General features: G+C 41.9%; 1 protein-coding gene across 1 annotated transcript in view; it reads left to right on the top strand.

The window, feature by feature from the left end:
• The window catches only part of TOX3 (TOX high mobility group box family member 3), a 103,953-nt gene extending 86,316 nt beyond the window's left edge, over window positions 1-17,637 (top strand). The window contains exons 4-7 of the mRNA XM_035025220.1: window positions 5,922-6,191; window positions 10,260-10,487; window positions 12,276-12,356; window positions 16,921-17,637. Of these exons, the coding sequence (XP_034881111.1) occupies window positions 5,922-6,191; window positions 10,260-10,487; window positions 12,276-12,356; window positions 16,921-17,637 (1,296 nt within the window). The remainder of the gene's footprint in view (window positions 1-5,921; window positions 6,192-10,259; window positions 10,488-12,275; window positions 12,357-16,920) is intronic.
• Window positions 17,638-23,841: the final 6,204 nt, after the last annotated feature.

A 23,841-nucleotide genomic window follows, 5' to 3' on the forward strand; every position in this document is an offset into this window, starting at 1 on the left:
TCCAGGTGTCCCCAGTTTTAATTTATGCTAGTGATCCAAAGTTTGCTTTTTAATATAAAATTATTCAGATTTTAACAGTTCACTCAAATAATTAATGTTCAGGAATAGACTGGATCTCAGGCAATTTAAGAAAATGAGGGACCACTACCAGAAATATCCATTCCATGGTTTCCTGTTTTAAAAAAAAAGACAGAGGCTCTTTTATCAGGTGGAAAGAGAGGGGAACCTCAGCTGAGCACTCCCCACACCAAGACCTATGCAAACCTTCAAGGCTTTGTTGAGTTGTACTTATGGGCAAATAGAAGGCAGTGTGCGTCCTATTATCTTGTGAAGTCCATGGCCTGCCCATTCAGAAAGGCTTGGGTGCTCTTCAAAACATAGGTTAAAGTGTTAGGATATATATTTATATTTACATTATAATCAAATTGCCCACCATGGAGTCAGATGGGTTGCCCCAGGAGGTGCGATCAGTTAATATCTATTGGAATAAATAACCCCGCTAGATAGATACCAAGCCTTTATACTTGCCATGACATCCGTCTACACTGTGAATAAAATGCAGACTTCCTAGAATAGACTATAAGACTTACCATTTTATGGCCATTCCTTGCCTCTCCAGTTTCATAGCCAGTCCTGCTTTTCCTGGCCTGGTCACACTGGCCTCTCCTTTACTTCCTTGTGCACCGGGCCTTTGCACATACTCTTCTCTGCCTTGGATGCTCTTCCCTCTTTTCTAGCTTAGTAGCTTCTACTCTCCCTTTACACCTTGGCTCTAGTGGGTTGCCTTCTCAGGAAGCATTCCCTGATGACCCCACCGTGCACAGTCTGGCTCAGTCCCATTTCTCCGATCCAGTGCATCTCACTCTTCACCTGGCCTAACCTGCTCCCACCTGTACTGGTATCCTTTCCATTTCTTAGGCATGCCAAGCTCTCTCCCACCTCAGAGTTTGCACATGCTGTTCCCTCTGCCTGGAACATGACTTCTTTCCCCTCCTTTCCTGGTTGGCTCCTCCTCATCCTCCACACCCAAGATGTTTTCATTATAATTGTCTAATAAAGTAGTTCTCAAACGATGGGAATTTTGCCTCCCACCCCCAGGGGACATTTGCCAATATCTAGAGACATTTTGATTGTCACAACCAGGTTGGAGAGGGGAGGATCCTGGTATCTAGTGTGTAGAAGCCAGAGATGCTGCTAAGCAGTCTACCATGCCCAAGATACTCCTCCCCCAACAAAGAATTATCCAGACCACAATGTCAATCCTGCTGAGGTTGGGAAGCTCTTATCTAATAACATCAGAGGACAGAGTGAGACCAAGAAGAGAGGAATGAGTTTTTCCCAAAGGATGCACCGCCTTGGAAATGATACAAGTGAACTCTAGATAGAAAATGTAATTGTGAAAGCTACCAGCATTCAGCTCTTACGTTGGATATAATCGTGGCAATCTGTTATAACCCACTAGTTGCTTTGCCTTTCAGTGATCATGGGTAAGTCCTTTAAGACTGAATTTTAATAAGTGAGAGGTAATGATTTTCAAAAATGCATTAAATTTCTTAGGGCTTTATCTGTGGTTATATATTTCCTTATTGTGTCGTGACTACTAGGAGAAATTGCGAGCAATTTTTGAGGAGTATATATGAATTATTCTTGCCTATGCTTTGTCAGAGTAAATCTATTAGTCCGTTCTAAATTATGTTTAACTCGGGTAGTGTTTAAAAGAATCGCGTGCTAGTTTTCAAGGATTTGAGCATTAGTATATTGGTTTCTCTGGCCTGGCACATAGCAGGTGCTCAATAAGTAACCTTTAAACTGAGCTGACATCTTTCTTTAAGTGGGAATCCTAAGATCAGAGGAAGTGTCTTTCAAAGGTTACCTTTTTTTTATGGAAAAATGATTGGAACTGTTAAGAGTCACCAACTTCCCCAAGGTAGTTGTGAATAATCGGTGGCCCTAAAGGAACTTGAATTTCTAAAAAGACCCTTTTACCATTAATCTTCCTGTACCATAGTCCTCACGCATAGGAAGTTGTTATGGGACAGCTGTAGACCATGGCAAATGCCAGCACATTATAAGGCATCAGTGATGTGGTTCAGGAGTTACTTGAAAAGACTTTAGAGGCTCTTGGTGTATTGTCCCATGGGAGATAAGAAAGATGGGGCCAGCATGTTTGCCAGCGTGAAGGCTATGTGGATGGCTCTAAGTTTTGGCAACACCTGGGCCCCACCACCAGTGTGCTTCATGAGTGGTGTTCCCCCTGTCTCCACAGCAGAAAATCCCCATTATTTCTCTCTCTCTCTCTCTTTTTTTTGAAGTAAAATGTTCTGAGCACTCTCAATTTATAAAATAAATGAATACAGAGTGCTTTCATTGAAGGGCGGGGTGGGGGGGTGATGGTGGTAGAGAGCCTGGGGCCCCATTCATCCCTCTCTGTCGACACATGCCTCCACCATTGGGCCATGGCTCCCTCGGACACAGTTTTCCCATCAAGCTAGCTCCGTGACATTGCAGGTAGAAGCTAGAAAGAGCTGATGAAGCCAAGAAAACTTATTTCTTGGCCTTCTGTTTGACCATGAGATCCATCTGGAATGCTATAGATGTGGGATAAGTCAATCAAGTATCTGCACGTGCTAATTTTCATAGGCATTGGAGCAATGCAACTTCTGTGTTAATGAGAAAGTTGCATCAATCAGATCATCATATTTCACGGTCATGCCAGTCAGCTAATTTATTCTTTTACAATCCAAATTAAAATACTTAATTCAAATGGACCTGGAAGTTGCTCGTAAATACTTAAAACATCTAGATTTAATTAAGTCTGAAAGGACTTTTAAAATGCATTCTGAAGAACATATATGGAGTGTAGAATAAAGAATAAGATAGCTTAAGGAGCGTCTGGCTGGCTCAGTCAGTAAAGCATGTGACTCTTGATCTCAGGGTTGTGAGTTCAAGCCCCACGTTGGGCATGGAGCCTACTTAAAAAATAATAATAAAACTTAGAAAAAGTAAAAAGAAGATAGCTTAATTGCCAGTAGTTGGAGGGTGGCAGTGATCTAAGCAAGCAATGGTGGAACTTCAAAAGAACATGGAAGAGTAAGGACGCCTGGGTGGCTCAGTCAGTTAAGCGTCTGCCTTCGGCTCAGGTCATGATCCTAGGGTCCTGGGATGGAGTCCCACATTGGGCTCCCTGCTTAGTGGAGAACCTGCTCCTCCCTCTGCCTGCCACTCCCCTTGCTTGTATGCACTCCCTCTCTCTGACAAATAAATAAAAAAAAAATCTTAAAAAAGAACATGGAGGGCGCCTGGGTGGCTCAGTTGGTTGGGCGACTGCCTTCGGCTCGGGTCATGATCCTGGAGTCCCGGGATCGAGTCCCACATCGGGCTCCCTGCTCGGCGGGGAGTCTGCTTCTCCCTCTGACCCTCCTCCCTCTCATGCTCTCTGTCTCTCATTCTCTCTCTCACAAATAAATAAATAAAATCTTAAAAAAAAAAAAAAAGAACATGGAGGGCGCCTGGGTGGCTCAGATGGTTAAGCATCTGCCTTCGGCTCAGGTCATGATCCCAGGGTCCTGGGATCGAGTCCCACGTCGGGCTCCCGGCCTCAGCGGGGAGCCTGCTTCTCCCTCTGACCCTCTCCCCTCTCATGCTATTTCTCTCTCACTCGCTCTCTAAAAAATAAATAAAATCTTTAAAAAAAAAAAAAAGAACATGGAAGAGTAGACAGCTCAAATTTTTGAGGAGAAAAGGCTAACTGAGTGGTAGAATGCTAATCAAAAAAAAAAATAGGACAAACCAAAAATGTAAAATCCACTTTTGTGATTCAAGTCAGCACAGGGACACCTGCCAATAGAATGTGATATTTTAGGAACAGTGGAAGAGGATATCGATATTGTCAATGAGACAGGGAAGAGTGGGATTGTTCTGGTACATGTGACATGTTTTTCCAGGGATGGCACAGCAATTTAAGAACTCAAATTATTAACGAATGGGAAGTTTATATATTTAAGATGAAACCCTAACAATTAGCCTATACTGTTTTAATGACTCATTGATCTTTTTAGCTTTTCCTGACTAAAGTGTGTTAGTTTTTTATTCATTTTGTGTTTTTTTTAAATGGAAACGTTTAAGATGCTCTCCTCTTTACCCTTCCAGTTCTACCCCTTATAATGTAACCATTGTTAGAAGTTTGGATACTCCATGGGCGCCTGGGTGGCTCAGTTGGTTAAGCGACTGCCTTCGGCTCAGGTCATGATCCTGGAGTCCCGGGATCGAGTCCCGTGTCGGGCTCCCTGCTCGGCAGGGAGTCTGCTTCTCCCTCTGACCCTCCTCCCTCTCATGCTCTCTGTCTCTCATTCTCTCTGTCTCAAATAAATAAATAAAATCTTAAAAAAAAAAAAAAGAAGTTTAGATAGTCCTTTAAAAAAAAAAAAGGTGGGGAGCTATCCTCTGTAATTATTTTACAACTTGTTTTTTCAATTACGATATTTTGGATATCACTGTAGGTCACTGGTTCTCAGATGGGAGAATTTTGCCCCTCAAGGGATAATGTCTGGAGATATTTTTGATTGTCATGATTGGTAGGGAGCGAGATGTTGTTACTGGCATCTAATAGAGGCCAGGGTTGCTATAAACATCCTGCAAGGCAAAGGACAGCCCCACGACAAAGAATTATCTGGTTCAAAATGTCAATAGAGCCAAGATTGGAAACCCTGTTCTAAGTCAATACACATAAATCTGATTCATTATTTTAAAAAGCCTCATAATATCTTATGGTATGGTAGATCATAATTTATTCAAATAATTTCCTGTTGATAGCTACAGCTTCTTATTTAGTGGTGTTTATATATTTAATAAGAAACCAAACGCTCCAATTTAGATATTTACAACTCATTTGTTGCTTATTTAAAGAGCAAAAATAAGTCTTATCAGAAAGACTCAAAAGAACACTTAAAAATTCGTAGGCTTGTGTATAAAATTAGATCCTGGGTCACTGTGAGTCAAGAGAATTTGGTTTGAATAAAAATCACAGACTCACACTAAATGACAAGTCTTAAAGTAAGTTGTTTCAAAGCATGTCTTCATTTCTTTGATTCTTTGGAATTAAAAAAAAGAAGCAGCAACAACTCTAAAGCCTTTTGTATGACTGCCAAAAACAGAAGGCTACTTTTGAAGGGACTGCGGTAACTTCCAGAGAAGCTAACTCTGATGATCTCTAACTCCTCCTTATACATATTTTTTTAAAAAATCCATTAGTCCATTAAGTCATGGCGGGTTGAAGGAAAGAAAACAAGGCAGGTTTAAGAAGAAGAAAGTGATATCCAATCCTAAAGACATTGAACGACTTCCAGATGCCACTGATAATGTAATTCAGAATTGGAATGACCCTCTGGTTAACCACAGAGGGTTTTATAGAAAGGGTCCCCTGAAGCAAACAGATGTGGGCTCTGTGCTTCCCTAAGCCTATCCTCTCTACATGTCAGATGCGCTTCCGGAAGGATAAAATAAAGACTGGATTTGCCTCCCCTCACAGAGCTGGGTCAAGGGGAATGGAACCAGAATGTGTGTGTAAGAAGGATGGAGGACTGGACCAAATGGTGAGCCAGAAAGGCCTGAACCTCTGCTTCAACCCTTTCCTGTCCGTTTCCTCAGTAAGAAGCAAGAGTTGGAAGTTTTCTTTCTCTGCCTATAGTCTTTTATTATTTTCTTTAAAAGTCATCCAGTGACAGTTCTCGAGCAAAATAGACTAGGCTCTGTGCTTTTGACCTTTCAGCTTTGGGGCATGAGTCCTTAGAGTTAATGAATAGGGACCATCATCCTGGAGTAGGGCAGACCTATCTAAGGAGTGAGTGCTAACGTTTTCAGCTTGTTGATACTTGGGAAAACTAAGAATCCCCCCCCCCCCTTGTTATCTGTTGCCTTTTTAGGACCAGAGCCACACGCAAGTGCCCCAGTACCGTCAGGATCACTCGTTGATCATGAGGTCCATCGTCCACATGACTGATGCTGCTCGCTCTGGGATCATGCCTCACACTCAGCTCACCACCATCAACCAGTCTCAGCTCAGCGCCCAGTTGGGGTTGAATTTGGGAGGTGCCAGTTTGCCACACACGTCTCCTTCGCCTCCAGCAAGCAAATCCGCGACCCCTTCCCCTTCCAGTTCCATCAATGAAGAGGATGCTGATGAATCCAACAGAGTAAGTTGACTGCTTTAGTTGTCACCCACCTGAGAATTTGGAATCACCCCATACTGTGTCTTTGAATTTCACTCATGGTATTACCTTCTTTTGGGATTTGGCTAGCATTTAAATTCATGACAGTTTAATTTTTTTCTTCACTCTTTTACTTACTCATTTTCTGTGAAAAGCGTGTATTCCACTGGAAATTGGGAGATCTGGCTTCTCCTACTGGTTATAAGGCATTGAACATGTCACCTAACTCTTGTAGGCATGATTTTCTCATTCTGCGGAAGGGAGGACTTCCACTAGATTCCCCAGGAATTCTGAAGTGCTCTGCTTCTAAGTTAATAATGTTCATGTGGATAAGTTTCATCCAGTTAGTTGGCTGAGCCACTGTCATATTTGACAGACTTGCACCTTCTCTGATGTTTATCACTTAGTAAGTTCTAATCATTCCATATCCCTGCTTTTGTCATGGGGAGTGATAATTCCAATATACATGGTTTGAAATAAAAACTTAGTTTCAGGGAGGACTTTTCTGAGTGCTTAGAAAGGTATTCTGTTTCAATAAAGTAACTTATGCTTGGTACACTTATTCGTTCCTTATTCATCATATTTTTTACACCTACTCTGTGCTTGGCCTTTTACTTAGTTCTGGTGATATAAAGATTTATAAGAGAATTGCTACCCCTGGGACTCCCCACTGGGGATGAAAAGCAATGTTTAAAACTAGCTCCAGATGTGATTAGAGGTATAATTGATATATCTGGTATGCGAAGATTGTAGTCGATTCTGCTTGGGAGAGTGATTTGAGGAAGACTTTGTTGAGAAGGTGATATTTGAATTAGGTCTAAGAGGATACATAAAAGTTTGTGAGGCAGAAGAGAGAGGCCAGCATTCTGGTCGAGGGAGCAATGGAAGTACACGTCAATTTATGAGTTATCATGAACGGTTTGATATGGGGAGGAAAGAAATAGGAATTGAAGAAAACAGTAGCTGAAAGGTGGTAGCCTTTCTCGTGCAGGTAGCTGAGAGCTGAGTAATTATTTGCATAGAGGAGTGGCATAAGCAAATTTATGCTTTAGAAAGATGGCTTTGGCTGTATAGAGAATGCATTACAGAGGGAGGGACTGGAGGAAAGGAAACTGATCAACACTTGCTATAAAGTGTTTCCTTTCAGCAAAGGAAGGAATGGACAGGAGGTACAGATTAGTGAGACATGTGAGAGGGAGAATCCTGAAGTTTTGGTAATCCACTGGGATTTGAAGGCATAAGAGATAAATGGGGTTTTAGTATGAGAGCCAGCATGGATATTAGGAAATGAGAGAATCGGCCCAGAAAGAGGAGTGTTACTTTTTCTCCCTTGGAGGAGATGAGAGTTTGGCATGGTCTGGGTTGAATTCAAAGCACCCACGTTTGAGTCTAGAACTCAGTTCATGGGAGGTGGGAGTACAGATTTGGGGCCCATCAGCACATGGATGTGAAGACATGGAAGTAATCAGGATTTCTCAGAGTGTATAAGGAGCAAGTCAAGGCCAGAGCCCTGAGCATCATTTATTTTTAAGTAGCAAATGGAAGAAGAGGAACTAGAGAAGATTGAGAGTGAGGAAGAGGAGGGAAGGGAGGTTAGATATATTGCAGGGATTTGAAGAAGAAGGGTTTGTTCTGTCCCGACATGTTAGCACCCTATTGGACACAGATTGGGTAAATGCATTGACAGTCTCTCCACACACTCACAAGGATTTCTGTGAAGGTAAAGTGAGAAACAATGATTATAAAGAAACTCAAGAGATGTGAATAAGGCCCAGCTAAGTTACAACTGGCCAGGACACAATTCAAATGGATTCCTTTCATTTCACTCACATTTCCACAGATCTTCTACTCAACGTTTGCACCATACTGAAATTGTGCTGGCTAAGGAGAACCTTCCTTATCTGCGACACCTTGCTTACTCCATTTTAAGCAAGGGTCTAGGTTCTGTGTAAAGGCAAAGAATCCAATTTGTTATCTTTTAAGCAACTGAGCTAAGAAAGAAAGATTAAAATTATCGTTGATGGTGTCTCTTCGGGGGAAAACTACTTCTCCACCTTCCCCAATGCTCTTCAATCAATTACACACAGGTTTCTTTCAGAGAATTAATTCTGAGCTCTTGTTTAAACTGTGAGATTCTTCATTTCGGGTTTATTCTTAAAAGGTAATGATGATTAGGGCAAGTCATGGTTATCCGAGGAAGATATCAAAGGTTGTCACCATTGGAATGCTGGTTTACCGAGAGCAAGATTGAGCTGTTTTTCTTTTGGAAAGGCTACTCTGAAAATTACTCTCACCTTGTCATCAGTCAGGGCATCGTTGGTACCAACAGTGCCAACTTTTCTTCCAGGAAAACAATATATAGTTGTTTGACTCAATTAGGAAAATCCTTGTCTATTTTTTCCCCCCATGGGGCTAAAGCAGTATTTTTCACTGAAGGAAAACTTGGCCCCTGCTGAAGCTCTAACTGAAAAGCATCCGAGTCTCTTACAAGTTCAGATTCATTAACTAGAGTTAAACAAGTCTCGCTTATCCTGAGAATTCAGGGAAAAAAAGACCATTGAAAATGATTGACTTAATTGTGAGTTATGGAAGATGGCATTTTGGAGAAGAGTTGAGATGATGTGGCTTACCATCATTTGAAGTGTATAAACTACTTGTATGAAGTCCCTATGTTGTTACCACTCAAGGAGGGCCACGGAGAAGTGGACTTGTGGTTTCCCCCCACCTTGAGGGTCCAGAGCTCTCAGAGACACGTTACTTAGCAGTGTTCCCCCTAAGAATTTTAGTAATCGGATTAAGTTCTAAATGCCTCTCATTCAGAAAATAATGACACTCTTGGAAAATTTGAATTTAGGGTTTGAGACTCAACGCCATTAAACACCAATCTGTTAGTAACTTGAGTCTATCTCTTTTGATCTTCCCCACGGCTGGCTTTTAAAACTGATTTTGTCACACATTTCAGCTTTCCCGATGAAGTTAACTGCAAAATGATCTTCAGTTCAGTCCTATTGTAATCTAGAGGGACACAACAAGGCTGATACATCTTTTCTCGTGCTTCTCTGATAAATGTATTATATGATCACTGAAATTAGATGATGGGAGTGGCAGGTGAATCTGGAGCTCCGTGGTATATAGATGTGGGGAGCTATACCCCTGTCATTTCTGTGGCTTTGATCTCAGCAAGTTCATATGGTAGATATGTGTCAGGTTCTCACTGTCCCTGCGGCAGCCAACTTCCTGACCAGAGTTACTTTCTGTAGGACTGTTTTCTTATTGGTCTTTTTAGCCTTGGTGATTTTAAGTATCAATTATTGTTCTCTTCTAGGTTTTTAATTTTAATAAAGAATATCAATTTCCTCTTTATCTCCAGTTAAAGGAGTTTTGACATTTTTTTATATTTCTTGTTAGCCTATTCTTTCGAAAGTTATCATGACTTAAAGAAATAAAGATGACCTTTCTCTTACTGTGCAAGCTCAGGGCTTGTAGCTAATTTCCACTGGAGTTTCTGGAGACCCGTGAGCAAGGTAACATTCTGGTAAAATAAAAGAAGCTTTGAAAAATCGATTCAGACTGATCATATATATGGCACGTGACTATGGCCAGGGACCTCATTTAAAATATCTAAATATGATCAACATCCCGAATTACTTAGATTTACTTCTAAAATCTCTGAAAATGTAAACTATTTTATGTGTACACATGTAATGTGTATATATATTGCACGTACACACACACACACACACACACACGCACACACACTTTATTGCCTGGTACAGAGTGTTCTGTTTTTCATGACTCATAATTGCTATTTAGAGCATATGTTGTGAATGTATTGAAGATACTTCTGGGTCTCATTAATCAGTGTTCTAAATGCTAATCTCTGCTGTCCAGTTAACTCTAAGAAAGCTCACCCCTCCCCTGCTTTTGCCGGGGATTCCTCTGTCGATGAATCAGCTGAACAAAACCTTCAAAGAACAGTTGCGGACCTGGGTAGGTCTTGCCGCCTTCTCTGCGAAGACATTCTAGGCAGTGAATTTTCTTCCTGCTTTGCAGGCCATTGGAGAGAAAAGAGCTGCTCCAGATTCTGGCAAGAAGCCCAAGACTCCAAAGAAAAAGAAAAAGAAAGACCCCAACGAGCCGCAGAAACCAGTATCAGCATATGCCCTGTTTTTCAGGGACACACAGGCTGCCATTAAAGGGCAAAACCCCAATGCCACCTTTGGAGAGGTCTCAAAAATTGTGGCATCTATGTGGGACAGCCTTGGAGAAGAACAAAAGCAGGTGAGGTGAAGATCCAGCACAGCCCTATATGAAAAAGTTACCAGAGTATTTCTTAGATTTCTTTTTCTTTTCTTTTCTTTCCTTCTTTCTTTTCTTTTCTTTTCTTTTTTTTTTTTTTTAAGATTTGTGTATTTATTTGAGAGAGAGAAAGAGAGCACGGGCCAGGGTTGGGGAGCAAAGGAGAGAGGGAGAAGCAGACTCCCCGCCGAGCAGGGGCCCCCACGCGGGGCTCGATCCCAGGACCCCGGGTTCATGACCTGAGAGAAGGCAGATGCTTCACCAACTGAGCCACCCAGGCGCCCCTCTTATACCTTTTCTAAGTGAACATTCACTTAATATGACTGTTTCTCATCAAGGCCTTTCTAAGCTATGGAATTTAGAAACACAGTTGTATAAATCCAAGCCCCTCTCCCATTATATGGATTTCTCGGTCCCCCTTAAGGGTGGTGTTCAGAACCCATTCAGAGGAGAAATGGGGAAATTCAGGCAGCACCCTGCATGCATGAACTTTTGATGATCATCTTTTCATTTTAAGTGATGTGGAACTTGCCCCCTTTGTTCAGAAAGGGCACTACAGAGGGATGAGGTCCATCCCGCTTGCCTTTCCTTTGATCATCTGTCCAAACGCTTGTGCCGTCCTGGTGGGTCTCCAAACTTTGAGGCTACCTCTGCGAGTCTCATTATCGTCACCGGGCATTTGAAATTTTATTGCCAGTTCGTTGGAAAGCTCGGCCATGTGAGAGGTGGTATTGAGAGATTAGTCAAGCTGGTGGGAGATACTTCCTTAGGACCTTGACTCCTGGGCCTCCACACAAATGGAGAGGAAGAATGGCTTCCTTGCTCCTTGAGTGAAACTCCAAATGACCATTAGTAGGAATGGACGTTCCATGTTCTCAGAAGACTAGACCTCTCTTAGTAATAAAATAGAATCACCATCTCAGGAGTGAAGACGTGAGGATAACCCTTGATTTTTCTTTACACATCATGACCTCATTCCTACTAGCTCGGGACGGTGCAGCTGTAGGATTTGCCCATATGCGGTGAGTTTATTGTTGTATGTAGCACACTGATTTTCTGTCCCAGAAATGTAATCCTAAGGGGCTGGCAGACTGCTACCTCTTTTAGCTCTGGAGAAAAAGATGGTTGCGCTTTGGTCTAACCCACAGCTGTCAGGCACCCTTAAGAAAAGGAAGCGCCCATCAGGTTTAATATATTGGAACTTGTTTATGTAACTCAAACGGCCTCACTAATGGAAATTTCTCATCTTTTAACTATTTCTGACCTTTTTTTTTTTTTCCTTCAAAAGAAAACCGCGGTGGTTTCATCTTTTCTCTTGTGTCTTCACAACACTGTACCCATTGTGGTTGGTTTTTGAATACTCAGATTCGGTGCCGGTTAGAAATGTGTGTGAGGGAAAGAAGGCACTGATGGAGAAATTCATTATTCCCTATAACTTGAACCCTTTGTAGCCAATTTTACTCTCCTTGCTACTGTATCTCTGCCTTAGCATGAGGCCCTCAGCTGTTTCTCTCAAAGCATCTGTCCTACAACCGGAAATCTTGTTTTCATTTATCAGCGGAAACATCAAGATTGTGTTCCAGTGAGGGAGGCAGGGTTTTATTTTAATACTTCTGTGTGTATGTGTGTTCACATTTAAAAATCAAAGCCACAGAGACCAACTTTTTAAGTGAGTTCTGTTGTGACCTCATTTGTGCGACCGTCATTTTATGGCTGAGAAATTGTATGCTAAAGGTGATCCTAACTGTGGTCTTTTTTTTTTTTTTATAGGTGTATAAAAGGAAAACAGAAGCTGCCAAAAAGGAATACCTAAAGGCCTTGGCTGCATACCGGGCCAGCCTTGTTTCTAAGGTAAACCTGTGTGGGGATGGCGGGTCTCTGAGTTACACTGTTGAGAACAGCCCCCGAGCATTGAAAATGTCAAGGCAGCTCCCCTTAGAGTTGACCCAAAAAAGGCATCTTGAACAACTCATAAATGTAACTTGTTTCCATGAGAGATGACTGCAGTGATGGCCCCAAAAATAGGAGTTAATGGGAGCTTCTGAATCTGAATTTTTTCCAGAAGATTCCCTGGTCTCTCTTTCTTTTTTTTTTTTTAAAGATTCTTTATTTATTTATTTATTTGAGAGAGAGAGAGCAGGAGAGGGGGGAGGGTCAGAGGGAGAAGCAGACTCCCCGCCGAGCAGGGAGCCCTATGCGGGACTCGATCCAGGGACTCCAGGATCATGACCTGAGCCGAAGGCAGTTGCTTAACCAACTGAGCCACCCAGGCGCCCTGGTCTCTCTTTCTGTGTGTTGAAACTATTTAACAAACACAAATACGAAAGACAGATCTTTTTTTTTTTTTAAAGATTTTATTTATTTATTTGAGAGAGAGAGAATGAGAGAGAGAGAGAGAGCCCATGAGAGGGGGGGAGGGTCAGAGGGAGAAGCAGACTCCCTGCCAAGGAGGGAGCCCGATGCGGGACTCGATCCAGGGACTCCAGGATCATGACCTGAGCCAAAGGCAGTTGCCCAACCAACTGAGCCACCCAGGTGCCCCGAAAGACAGATCTTTAATAGCCTCTTTATCTTTGCTTTTTGTCAGGGACCGAGATCTGTGCGAATGTCCGCTATTTAAACAGGGCGGTGTTTTGGTCATATCTGGGATATCCTATTATAAATTCTCCAATGGTTATGTTATTGTAATGGGGGATTTTGCATTTTTGACCAAACTGTTCCACATCAGATAAATAAATAAACCTCATGATTATTTAAAAATAAAATTATGCTCCAAGTACTTTATATAAAAAAAAAGGGGGGCGCCTGGGTGGCTCAGATGGTTAAGCATCTGCCTTCGGCTCAGGTCATGGTCCCAGCGTCCTGGGATCGAGTCCCGCATCGGGCTCCCTGCTCCTTGGGAGCCTGCTTCTCCCTCTGCCTCTCTCTCTCTCTCTCTCTCTGTTTCTCATGAATAAATAAATAAAATCTTAAAAAAAAAAAAAAAAGACATGTATATATATTATACATAGAGTATAAAATGGACCCTGATGTATTATAAAATGCACTGGTATCCCAAAGCAAATGTCAGTCTAGATTATTATTACCTTGATCCAAAAGGAGCGTGAGCTATTAGGTTCTATTTTAACATTTAATTAACTTTGTCTTTAGCCTTCCTAGAATTTAGAGAGGCTTTGGGGAGAATAATTTGAACCGATGTTTTTGCTCTTGATGTATTTCCTCTGGCAATCGGGGATTCCATTCCATTGTCATGCTTGTTGCCTCAAGTACCACATAGGGCTGCAGGGCATGGTGGGCGTTGCTGGCAAAGCCATTTAGAAAGGGTTTAATTCCTTTTTTCTCTTCCTCACCTGAGCTGTTTCTTCTTTATATTAAGATCTGCCAAGTCAGATGAGGAGAGGTCCTCCCTTTTTTCCCCACTGTCAGCTGTTAGGACACCTTCCACTTCATTAGAAAGAGAAAACATTCATCAGGTCAATAGCAAAACCTTTTTCTCTGAGACGCTGCAAGACATATCATATAAGATGTACCAGTCCTGGCCTCAGATTTGCATATTGGCAGACGACAGCTGAATGTGTGGGCTACAGATGTTAAGAATGGAGGTATAGCTGGCTAATGAGATAGGGTGACGTGAATAGAGGAACAATGCCCATGTACTTCCTAAGTGGATCATTTATTCGTTCATTTACCCAGAAGCAGGAATAGGTGATCTTTGTGCATTAGAGCATGAATAATTGACCCCACATGGATTTCAGCCAAGAGCCGGTATCTCAAAAGGCATTCAGGAAACAGTCACCACGACAGGGCTCATTGAGTCAGGTAGAAGGGATACTGTGAAAGTTATACCCTGGGTTCCAGAATCAGGATTCAGAAGTATCTCCGAATGGAAGTCAGCGATTCCCAAAAACCAGTAGGATGGAATAAATCTAAAATAGTGTTTTTGTTGGGGGTTTTTTGTTTTGTTTTTTCCTTAAGTTAGTGCAGTTTGAGAGCATCCTTAATTTATATTCAGAGCCCTGGCAGGGAACTAAAATAGTCCTTGAGGTAGAAGTTCAGAATAATTTCGTCTGAACCAAAAGTATAAGATAGCTTCTAATGCAGTGATCTCACAGGAAGTAATATCCATGGTACAGCATGATGATGAGACCACATCTGAAGAATTGGTTCCGTTTTAGACCCCACAATTTAAAGAAGGAATGGTAGCCAACCGAAAGCCCATCTGGATGGTTGCCTCCAGGATGGTGAGGACTAAAAATCAGACCATATTCAAATAATTAAAAGAATCAGGGAGGCAAGGATTTGGGGGCATGTGATCTTGGTCCTCAAGTTAAAGGCCATCATGTGGGAAGCCCAAGTTTGAACTCTGTGCCCCAGATAGAAGATCTCATCCAAGGAGTGAGGTCTCATCCAAGGAGTGAGGTCACAGGCAGCAAAAATTCAGCCTTCATTAGAAATCATGAGTAGGGTCGCGTCATATATGCATTTAACTTACGCCCCTACATTCAGAGCCTGGGCCCCCTCTCTTAAGATGTGTCTCTACTGTATTACTTATAATCTTCCCAACAACCAACAAAAATTAATAGGAGCTTAATATTAAAACCTAAGGGAGTAAACCTGGCAGGCAAACAAGATCTCTTTCATCCACTCATTTCTATTCGCCACTAGGATGGCATCTGAAAGGCACATCGGTGTGATTCCCCAGGTGTCTAAATATAGACTTCCCTGGTAGTTTCATCCTAAGACTAGCTGGGTGATTTTTAAACATTAGAGTATAGAAGAATTATTTTCATGTGTATATGTACAACACTGTATGTATTTTACCTTATGGGTGATTTAATAGTTTTTTAAAGATGATGAATGAGTCTTTGCAGGTTTCTTCTTACCCTAAGGCTTTAGAATGTGCCCTTCCAGTAGGCATGCAACGCCACCAAGCCTCTGCACAAAACCAGAGAGTTGTCCACTGCTAGATGGTGCTTCACAATGATAATGTGTTCAAACAGAAGCCATCAACAATGGCTTCTCCCACACTGAGTGATTTTCAATCCGAGATCACCTCTGAGGTTCCTTCTAATGGTAGATTTTTAAAATGTGAGTAATATAAATCTGGAAGTAAACATTCCATATCATTGAAGAGAGTGGTTATCAGCTCGATGCTTCCAAGGTGCTCCCACTACCCCCCTCCAGAAACACCTAATTTTGTGAAGAGTAAGAGAAAAAATAGTGAGTGCAATCATGTCAATCACTGTTGCATGAGTAAAAGTATTTATTTTTGTGGAGGTAATTATATGTGTTCAGCACAGAATGTAATAGGTCATTTCTCTCCAGAGTTGAGCCTCACATCAGATCAGTTGTTTATCTTGTGATAGGTTATTCAGTCACCTGAGTGTTGAACATTCTCGCCTCGTTTAGGACTCCTGTGATAAATTGTGGAGATCTTTGAAAATATTGGGTAAACTAAAACAATTTCTTAGGTTGTAAAATACTTGCATTTAATATCTCTGCAGAATTCAGTTGCATTTTTCTTATATTCACATGAGCACTGTCACACATCACCATGCACGTGCAGAGCCTTGCTGTTTTCAAGTAGTGGTTTTCTAGTAATAGTAATTGTTAATTCATAAAAATCGCCCACATAGACTAAATGCTTCCATGGGCCAGGCCCTATTCTAAAGGCTTAACAAATATGAGTTAGTTTAATTCTCACAACCTCAATAGAACCCCATTTTATAGGTAAGGAAACTGAGGAACAATTGGGTGAATTTAACTTGCCCAGAGTGACAAAGTGGTTAAGTCGTAGAGTGCGATTTGAACGCAGGCAGTCAATAACTCTGCTCTTTCAATATGCTTCTTAGTGATGTGGGTTAGCGCAGACTTAACTGCTGGATAAGAGTTCATCTTGAACGTGTGTATCAGTCACTTTTTGCTACATCGTGCTGTGTAACAACCAGCCCCAAAGCCCAGGGATTTAAACAGAGGAGTGTTTATCTCAGAGGGTGCCAGGGAACTGGCTAGTTCTGCAGTCTAGGCCCATCAGGATCCACTAGTCCTGCTCATCCGTCTGCAGTCAGCATGGAGGTTGGGGCGGGGGCTGGGCTCATTCACCTATGTGGCAGTTGCCTGGCTGGCTTTTGAGTGGTGCCTGGGCCATGTCTCCCTTATCACACACATGGTGATGGCAGATTTCCAGAGTGATTGGAAGGGCAAAGGTCCAGCCCAGATCCCAGGGGTACGGGATTTGCCTCTATCTCTGGGGAGGGGAAGCTAAAAAGTCACATGACAAGAGAGTTGGGTCCAGGGAAGAATGGGTAATGGCGGTCATTTTTTTAAAATTCCATTTTCAATACTTGAAACCAGTTAAATCTTGTCAGTCCTTGGGTATCTAAATATTTGGGGATTTTTCTCCCCCACCATGCAGGCTGCTGCTGAATCAGCAGAAGCCCAGACCATCCGCTCTGTTCAGCAGACCCTGGCGTCCACCAATCTGACATCCTCACTCCTTCTCAACCCTCCGCTGTCGCAACACGCAAGCGTGTCAGCCGCCCCTCAGACTCTCCAACAGTCGCTCCCTCGGTCGATCGCCCCCAAACCCCTAACCATGAGACTTCCCATGAACCAGATTGTCACATCGGTCACCATCGCAGCCAACATGCCATCGAACATTGGGGCCCCACTGATAAGCGCCATGGGAACGACCCTGGTGGGCTCGGCGTCGTCCACCCAAGTGAGCCCTTCCGTGCAGACCCAGCAGCAGCAGCAGATGCAGCAGCAGATGCAGCAGATGCAGCAGCAGCAGATGCAGCAGCACCAAATGCATCAGCAGATCCAGCAGCAGATGCAGCAGCAGCATTTCCAGCACCACATGCAGCAGCACCTGCAGCAGCAGCAGCACCTGCAGCAGCAGATCAGCCAGCAGCAGCTGCAGCAGCAGCTGCAGCAGCACATCCAGCTGCAGCAGCTGCAGCACATGCAGCACCCGTCCCAGCCTTCCCCGCGGCAGCACTCTCCCGCCGCCTCCCAGATGACGTCGCCCCTCCCCGCCATCGGGAGCCCCCAGCCGGCCTCCCAGCAGCACCAGTCGCAAGTACAGGCTCAGACACAGACTCAAGTACTGTCGCAGGTCAGTATTTTCTGAAGACGCCCGCGGCAGGCAGGTGCATTCGGATGTGGGCGCGCGGAGGAGCGCGGCGGAGGAGGGTCCGCCGGGCGGCCGCGGCCGCAGCTTGTAAGTTGCTGGTGGTGATGCAGAAATGTGCAACAGATCACATGGTCCTCTCAAGTGTCTATTAGATAGGCAATAAGAACACAGTGTAGCTGAGTATCATCTTCTAGCTGACTATAAATCACTTTGTTTTTAAACAAGAGAAGCTGTGCTCTTTTATGTGATGCCTTTTTTTATTTATTCAGGCTATATACCTACAATATGTGAATCAAACCGTTTAATGAATCCTGGGACATACTGATGACTGTAAACTGGCCTCTCTGAGTCATAGAAAATGGCCTTATTTCCCCCAGAAGTGAATAAACCACACTTCGAGGCTATTTGAACTTCCGGAGCCCTAAAAATAAAAAAGCACAGTCGTAATTACCTGAAGTATGAAGATCCGGTTTCATACAAACATTTGTATGACGTGAATCGTTGATGGCATTTTTTTGTCATGAAAAAAAAATAATGTAAATCACAGACTTTTGCCAAAGCTCTTATTTTTTTTTCCTAAATCTCTCCAGAAAAGAAAAAAAAAATGCAAGTGATTAGGTTCCATTATTGACTCATTTCCACTTTTTTAACCCATGACTTCTCCAAATCAAACCACAGTATATGTTGTAACAATATCTATGGCCACTGTTAGCCCATTATACTCATTCCAATTAGAAGAAAAGAATGTGAATATTATATTCTGTGTTTTGAGTGACAAGTTTCGAAAAATAAAAACACTGTATTTTTAAAAAGGGAAATGCACTTAAATGAAAACAGTTATTACAAAAAGTTAAGATTTAAAAAAAAATGCAAGAGTTTTTATTATGATGTGATACCGGTAGAATATTTAAAAGACGCACCACATCTGAATAATCAATGTAAATATTTTCTTTCAAAGTTGTAAGTTTTCATATCATGTATTGTAAAGTTTTCATAAACGAGGCTTTAACGTAAACACTGGTGACATAAACCATTCATTGCTACGTTGCTTATTGTGTTTTTATGCTGTTTTATACTTTTTTATGAGTTACGATAGCAGCAATTAAGTTGTTTGTATTTTGCTTAACTAAAACAAAAATGCTTTTATCTTGCTATAGAATAAACACATTTCAGTAAAAACTGTGGACTGTATTTTGATGCAACAACCAGGAAAATGTTCACTTTTCAAATAAAATGATATGTCAAATTTCACTTCCGGTTCCTTGAATACGTATATGATGGGAAAGATGCCACATACCAACTTTTATTTGAGCCAAAGCATTGTCTTCTGTGTTCAGTTGGAAATAGGATATTCGTTGCTAGGAATTTGGATCATATGGTCCAAATCCAGGACCTCTTAAAAAATCGGAAATATATATATATATACATATATATATATATATATTTTTTTTTTTTTTTTAATGATCCTTTTGTTAAGATGCAAGTGGCAAGGTAAGTATAGAGGAAAAAACAATTGTCTTCTATTTGGGGCTAGAACTAGCCGGCATTGTGTTGTTATTGCTATTAAAAAGGATGGTGAAAATAAGTATTTCAGTGTTCATTTCTTCCCCCCTTTTCTTGCTCTGTAGTGGCTCCTGTTTGAGAACAGTGTGACCACTATCCCCAGTTGTCTTGCATGATTAATTACAGCATCTGTCCTGTCAGAAGCTATAATGAAGAGGTCTTGATAAAAATTGCAAATTACCACTGGCAACAGTCTTAAACTGCTTATGATAAAATGAAAATTAAAAACAGCAAGTGTCAACCCTGACCAGGATCCTAATCTGGCAAAAATGAGGGTGTAGGTTATGGTGTCCGTAGCTCAGCTCCCGTGTGCAAGACATTCGGAAATAATGGGCTATGGATTCCTCAAAGTTGTTGTTGTATTTCAAAGAATATTTACTGTATGTTGTGGGCTATGAATAATGAATTCAGCTTTCAATATTTCATAATCCTCTCGTACTCTGTATTATGTACAAATATTGAACAGCAAGAGATTCTAATTATAAATTTATAGATTTCTTGCTGTGGAAAAATTTATGTCTAAATTGAAGCTTTTCGTAAGCTGTATTAGTTGACAGGTATCAGTGTTCAAACAGTCTTAGAACGATGCCTAATCACATCTACAAGGAGGCAATTGTGTTCCACAAAGAAATGATCTGCTTGCCTCCAACCCATCAGAAGCAGAGCTGATGCTAAGAGATTTTCTGTGAATTGAAACTAACATTACATAACAATAAGAACCATTTTATATTCTGTTGTGAAACCTTTAGACAAATGTCTTCAAAATTAATTGCTAAACTACATGTGACAGTAATTGTGTATTAGTTCTGTCATTGTCATTTTGAAAACCCATGAAGTATTGCTTGGGAAAAAAAATGTCACTAGTGATAAGACTTAATTGCAAGCGAAGTCTGTTTTCAACTGTTTGCAGTTAGAAGCAGGTGTTGTAACATCTATTAAATGATTTTGTAAATCTTGGGTTTTATCACATTTGATTAAATGCTGCTAAGCCACTGACGGTCCATTTCAAGGAGAAAAAAAAATCATTTAATTACTACAGTTTAAGGAAATTAATCATCAGGCAAAACTGTATGTTTAAAGCGTCAAAAGGCTTGAATCATGAAAAGAATTCTCCAACCTTGTCACCGGATGATTCTTCTCAGGATTCGCCAAAGCATATTATGTATCAGCTTGTATTTCAATTTATACATGTGACTGGTAACCTATTCCTGAGACGTCAGTAAGTACTTGCTGTACTTTTTTGGTTACAGGTCAGAAATAAATCAGGGTAATGAAAAATAGGCGTGAGAAATGTGGTATCTGATTAGTGGGATTTCTAAATGGTCTAACTGCCTTCCCTCTTAAGTGGTGTCGAGACATTAACGAGGCTTCTGCGCACCACCACCCCCCCCCACACACACCACGCACCCCCCACCTCTGTCACGCACACCTTTTCTCTCCCCCTGCCGGGTGCGCATTATTTCATCACTCCGGCTAGACACGTTCCCTTTTTCGCATTAACCTGTACCGCCTTATGATGGAGGAGCATAAGGAGTTTTCATTTTTAGCTGACATGGGGTCATTAGTTCTCAACTCAGAGAACAAAAGCTTAAATGCCTTCGTGCAGCATAATTTCTGCCATATATTACCACCTGACGGAGGTCTGAAGGCGTTCTAGACAGATGGATTAATATCTCAAGTTTAAGTAGAAGTCCTCCGCTGTGTCCATTCAGCAGGCTTCAGACCTCTGAATGGTTTCTTTCCCGTAACTCACTTCATGGAGCATTTTTCAGCACTGGACTTCAATCTAACCTTTCCTCCCACCCACCCCCACCCCCTTTGTTTGGCTTTTGTTTTGCAACAGCTGTTATTATCGGTTTTGGTCAGCTGTGATTGCTGGAGGCAAAATAGGACCAGATGGTGTTTTGCTATGCATGAATGGCGAGTTAGAGGCGTTGAGATTGAATAGGCCAAGTTTGAATGGTGTCTGCGCACCACCTGCCTGCCTGAGCTGCGGCGTACACATCACAGCAGCATGATCCGCCACCGATCTACTAGAGTCGGATGGGAAAGTGGGGCGTTGAGGTGGATTTTCCTCATATTTATTGATCTTCCATGCACTCACAGAATAATGCACTGTACAGTCAATTTGAGTTAATTGGATATGACACAGCATGGGCATGTAATCTATCACTCTAGAATTCTGGTTCGCTTTCAGGATTTCATTGCTCACACACACACACAGTAATAGCAGAAATTAATGGGCTAAGTAGACACAAGTTTAAAAAAAGAAAAAGCCTGTCTAAAATTATAGACTGAAGAGTCAGAGGTTAGGTTTGGGGAAGGAGAGGACATCTCATGATGATACTGTGTCAGCTAACAGTGCAAGGTAAAGACAAGCTATGATCCCGGTACGTTCGGACAGCCCTCCTATTTGTCAGTTACCCATCAAACATTGCACATTTATAAGAGACGTGCCTTACTGGGAAAAGCACACAGACTCACAACCAGATTAGTATTCTCTTAGAAAATAGTCCCAGATAAAATTTTCTCCCCGTCCCCTCAAACAGAGTTAGCTTTGCCGACTATCTGAAGGAACCTTCAGGATTAAACACGTCCCCTGAATTTTAAAGTCCGTGAACGGTCCAACCCATGTTGATTGTGATCCTGCAGGTGTGAAGGCTACGTGTATGCCAGCATGGGATGGAGAGGGGGAAAGCTTAACCCCCCACAAAACGTGGAGTGAGATGTGCAGACAGGCGGCTCCATTTGCCTACCACCCTAATTACTTAAATTTACCTCTGCTACATGCAAAACACTGTGATGGGTCCCCAAGGAGATGCAAAAATAAATAAGACCTGTTTACTTTGTATATGTTTGAAACTTTCCATAATAAAGGTTTAAAAAATAATAAAATAATAAGCCATCTTCAACGTCAGGAGCTTTTATTTATTTATTTATTTTTATCGTGGCAGAGAAATGTACCCACCGGACAGAATGATGAGTGTGCCAACAAGAGACATAAATTGTTCTGGGTGGGGTTGTTTTTTGGTTTTGGGTTTTTTTTTTTTTCCTTTTTTTTGTAATCTAAGAAATTGAATATTTTTTTAGAAAGGGAAGAGATTGCAATTGGTTAGGGGTATTAGGGAAGGCTGCATGGGATCATTGGCATTTAAGGTGCACCCCGAAGTTTGGGTGGGATTTCAGTGGGCCAGGATGGAAGTCATATCCTGGTACAAACAGGAAACGTCTCCAGACAAGGGGAGCAGGAGAAAAGCCATTCATGTCGATAGCACAAACACCATCAAAACAGCAGTAGACAGTATAACAAACTGGACACACAGTGCTTCTGGGGAGGGGAGCAGGAGAAAGTACTAGAAAGGAAATTAGGAGTTAGATTTGTCGAAGGTCTGGGTAAGCCCGGCAAGGGACTTGGGCTTAACTGAAAAAGCACTGAAGTCCAAATGAGAAAGGTATGATCAAGATTGATTAAATGCATGAAGGGCTTTATCAACTGACTTCCGAAAAGGGAGTATCCAGTTGGTGTTGAAGCAGAAAGAAAAATGGAACAAGATTGCCGCTTTAAAACGTACCTCAATATTCGAATTATTCACATACCTCAATAAAGCTGTCACTTCGTGCTCTCTCGCCTCACCCCACTCCTACTTTCCTGGTGCAAGAACACACCAATGGCACAGCCAAAGTAAGGCGTTTTGGGCGACTGACTGTAGAATAAGGCTTATCCCTCCACGAGCATCAAGAGGGAGGTGATTTTTCTGTGTTTCTGCTGTGAAAAGAAAACTATTTTCACCACTGGTTAAAAGTACCTCTCGGTGCTTGAACTCAAATGTGATGAATGATGAAAAGAAGCCCGTGCTTTGTTGCTGAGTAAAACCTCAGGCAGGCAGCCCTGGGAGGGATGTTGGTTATGGTCTCAATTTAATTTCAAAGAAGAACCTTCACAGATAGAAAATGTGAATGTGGATGTACACTTCTTAGCAGAGGAATAATGCTCTTTTGTAAAACATCTCATTATCCCGAGCATGTGTATAGTGTTCTGCCCTTTTCAAAGCAGTTCCCTCTCTAGATAGGGCAGGTGTTAACCTCCTGTAACAAATTCGGAAACTGAGGCACAGAGAGAGTTGTAACGTGTTCCAGTAGCTCTGCTTAGAAGAGGCACAGTCGGAACTGGGATGGAAATATTCTCATTGTAACATTCCTGTTATTTCATCTTCTAATACTTGTATATGAATGGCATATCTAGGACATATATTTATATCTGTTATATATTGGTATACAGGATATGTAAATAAATACGTGTGTGAATAGATGATGGATGTAGAGAGATAACAGATGATAGATAGATGCATAGATGACAGAAATCCATCAATACAAAAGAGAATAATAACCCGGGTTTTCCTTAGGGCTGGACAGGCAGTAAACCAGAGTGCACGCCACTTCTGTGTTCTCCAACAGGAGAACAGCTTTGACCTGTGGTGTTCGAGGGGGTTAGGGCTAGAGGTACCCCAGAAATGCCAAAGCATGATACCGCACCATCTGAGTAAAAAAGAAGGGGAAAAAAATCGGGTTTTAAGGAAGATTGAGATGGGCGAACGTCAGGTAGATGTGCATTGTTATGCATTATTTAAGGCATTCAGT

Source organism: Mirounga leonina, unplaced genomic scaffold (assembly GCF_011800145.1).
Source record: "Mirounga leonina isolate KUSES-001 unplaced genomic scaffold, KU_Mleo_1.0 Mir_180, whole genome shotgun sequence".
Classification (NCBI taxonomy): Eukaryota; Metazoa; Chordata; class Mammalia; order Carnivora; family Phocidae; genus Mirounga; species Mirounga leonina.